The sequence below is a fragment of the Empidonax traillii genome, unplaced genomic scaffold (genome assembly GCF_003031625.1).
Source record: "Empidonax traillii isolate 1590-97213 ecotype Southwest subspecies unplaced genomic scaffold, ASM303162v1 scaffold2231:size98615, whole genome shotgun sequence".
NCBI classification, from domain to species: Eukaryota; Metazoa; Chordata; class Aves; order Passeriformes; family Tyrannidae; genus Empidonax; species Empidonax traillii.
The window spans coordinates 76,970-79,599 of NW_020957424.1; the positions used below are offsets into that span (position 1 = coordinate 76,970).

At 42.1% G+C, this 2,630-nt stretch overlaps 1 protein-coding gene across 1 annotated transcript in view; it reads left to right on the top strand.

The window, feature by feature from the left end:
- RHPN1 (rhophilin Rho GTPase binding protein 1) overlaps positions 1 to 2,630 on the top strand; it is a 36,843-nt gene that overhangs the window by 20,325 nt on the left and 13,888 nt on the right. The window contains exons 8-9 of the mRNA XM_027909580.1: positions 175 to 341; positions 1,952 to 2,139. Coding sequence (XP_027765381.1) covers positions 175 to 341; positions 1,952 to 2,139 — 355 coding nt within the window. The remainder of the gene's footprint in view (positions 1 to 174; positions 342 to 1,951; positions 2,140 to 2,630) is intronic.

Here is a 2,630-nt window from a genome sequence, read left to right on the forward strand (position 1 = left end):
CATGATGAACCATGATGGGAGTGGTGGCTCCCACGTGGAGCACCGACCACCCTCCAGGCTCCTCCTGCGTCCACGGGCAAGGATGGAGTGGTTTGGGTTGGGAGGGACCGTCAAGACCAGCTCTGGGGGTCCATGCCGGGCGGGTGGGCAGCTGCTGACCCTTCCCTCGTGCAGGTACGACTCGCTGACAGGGGTGCCGTCCCACCAGCGGGCTCTGGCCTTCGAGAAGGGCAGCGTCCTCTTCAACCTGGGCGCCCTGCTCACCCAGATCGGGGCGCGCCAGGCCCGCGCCGCCCTGCCCGGCCTCAACCAGGCCATCGACGCCTTCCAGAGGGCAGCGGGTACGTGGGGGCCTCCGGCATCATCAGCACCCACCCCCGGGCAGGGGAGGGGAGCCGGGGGATGGGGAATGAATCCTGGGGGGGATTGGAGGGAAAGGATGGTGAGTGATGGCTGCTTGTATATATATATATATATAATGTTTGTAAATATATACACTATATATATATATATATATATATATATATATATAATATATAGTATATATATTATGTTATATATACTATATATAGTATATATACTATATATTCTATATGTAGTAGAAAGTATATATAGTATATATACTTTATATTCTATATATAATAGAGAGTATATATAATATATATAGTATATATACTATACTACATATAGTAGAGAATATGTATACTATATATAGTAGAGAGTATATATAATACATATACTATATAAATTCTACGTAATAGAATGGTGGTCAGTTTATATAATATAGATACTATACATACTATATATTCTATATATAGTAGAGAGCATATATAATACATATACTATATATATTCTGTGTACTATATAGAGACTATATATAATGCATATACTATATATATCATACATAGTGTATATAATATATAGAAAATATATACTATATATAAAACATATAGTACCTACATTATATTTTGTTTTCTATACAGTAAGATACTAGTGAATATGTAATAAATGCTAATATATATGATCATATGTTAATATAATATGAATATAAATAAACTATTATATAGTATAGTATACACTATTATATATTATATGTAATATATATAGTAAATATAATATACATACTATATGTAATATATATCATAGTGTATAGTAGATATATACATAAAAGATAAAATATACTAATGCTGTACAATATATGTATTATACATAATATAGACAATATATACTATAGTATATTGTATATACTATTATGTATTAAATAATATATTAATATACTATTATATACCATAGTATAATATATATACACTATTGTATATCATCATAATATAAAATATTTAGGTAATATAATAATATATATTTTATTTTATTACATATTATAATGTTCTATGTAATATATAATTGAATAGTACATTCTATATATTATTATATAGAATATTGTATTCTGTATATAATATAGAATCATATCATATATAATTAGATAATAGATATAATATATATTATGCATATTAAGTATATATATTTTATACATATTATTTTAGAACAGTTTGGTTTTAAAGGAAAACAGGGGTGAAGCCATTTTGGGGGTTGTCATCTGTAGTCATCCAGCAACATTAAAGCATAAAAATGACACTTCTGTGTCCCTTGAACGTGTAAGGGAAGGAAGAGAAGGAAAGGAAAGCCATCACTGTTCCCATCTATCTCCACATATTCCTGCTGGATGCAGTGATGAACCTGGGTGGTTGAAGCTCCATGTGTGCTGGCTGAAGTGGTGGCCACAATCCCATCAGAGGGGTGATCTCCATCCTTCGGGGGTGGGGGACACCTGCCATGGGGGGTGACATGTTGGATGTGTGGATGGAGTTTCTCCTGCACTGCTGGTGGGGATCCAGAAACCTGACCCTGCTGCTTCCGAGCCCGGTGACCCCCAAGGAGCTTCTCCCTCGTGCAGGTGCCTTTAACTACTTGAAGGAGAACTTCTCCAACGCTCCCAGCCTGGATATGAGCGCCCCTTCCTTGGACATGCTGGTGAGGCTGATGGTGGCCCAGGTGCAGGAGTGTGTCTTTGAGAAGATGACCTTGCTCCGTGCCCAGAACGACTTCCTGGCCCGGCTGCAGCTGGCTCAGGAGGCAGCAAAGGTGAGGATTTGGGGGAGGAGAGGATTTCATGGAATCAGCTGGGTTGGAAAAGACCCCGGAGATGGTCGAGTCCAAGCCATGCCCCAACCCCACCTTGGCACCCAGCCCATGGCACCGAGTGCCACGTCCAGGCTCTGCTTCAGCATCCCCAGGGACAGGGACTCCACCCCCTCCCTGGGCAGCCCATCCCAAGGGCTGATCCCTCTCCCTGGAAAGAACTTCCTGATATCCAACCTAACCCTGCCCTGGCACAGCTCAGGGCTGTGTCCCCTTGTCCTGGGAGCAGAGCCCGACCCCCCTCAGCTCCCCCCTCCTGTCAGGGGGTTTTGGAGAGTGCTGAGGTGTCCCCTGAGCCTCCTCCTGTCCAGGCTGAGCCCCCCCAGCTCCCTCAGCCTCTCCTCATGGCAATTGTGCTCCAGTCCCTTCCCCAGCCTCGTTGCTCTTCTCTGCCCCTGCTCCAGCCCCTCCATGTCCTTGCTGAGCTGAGGGCC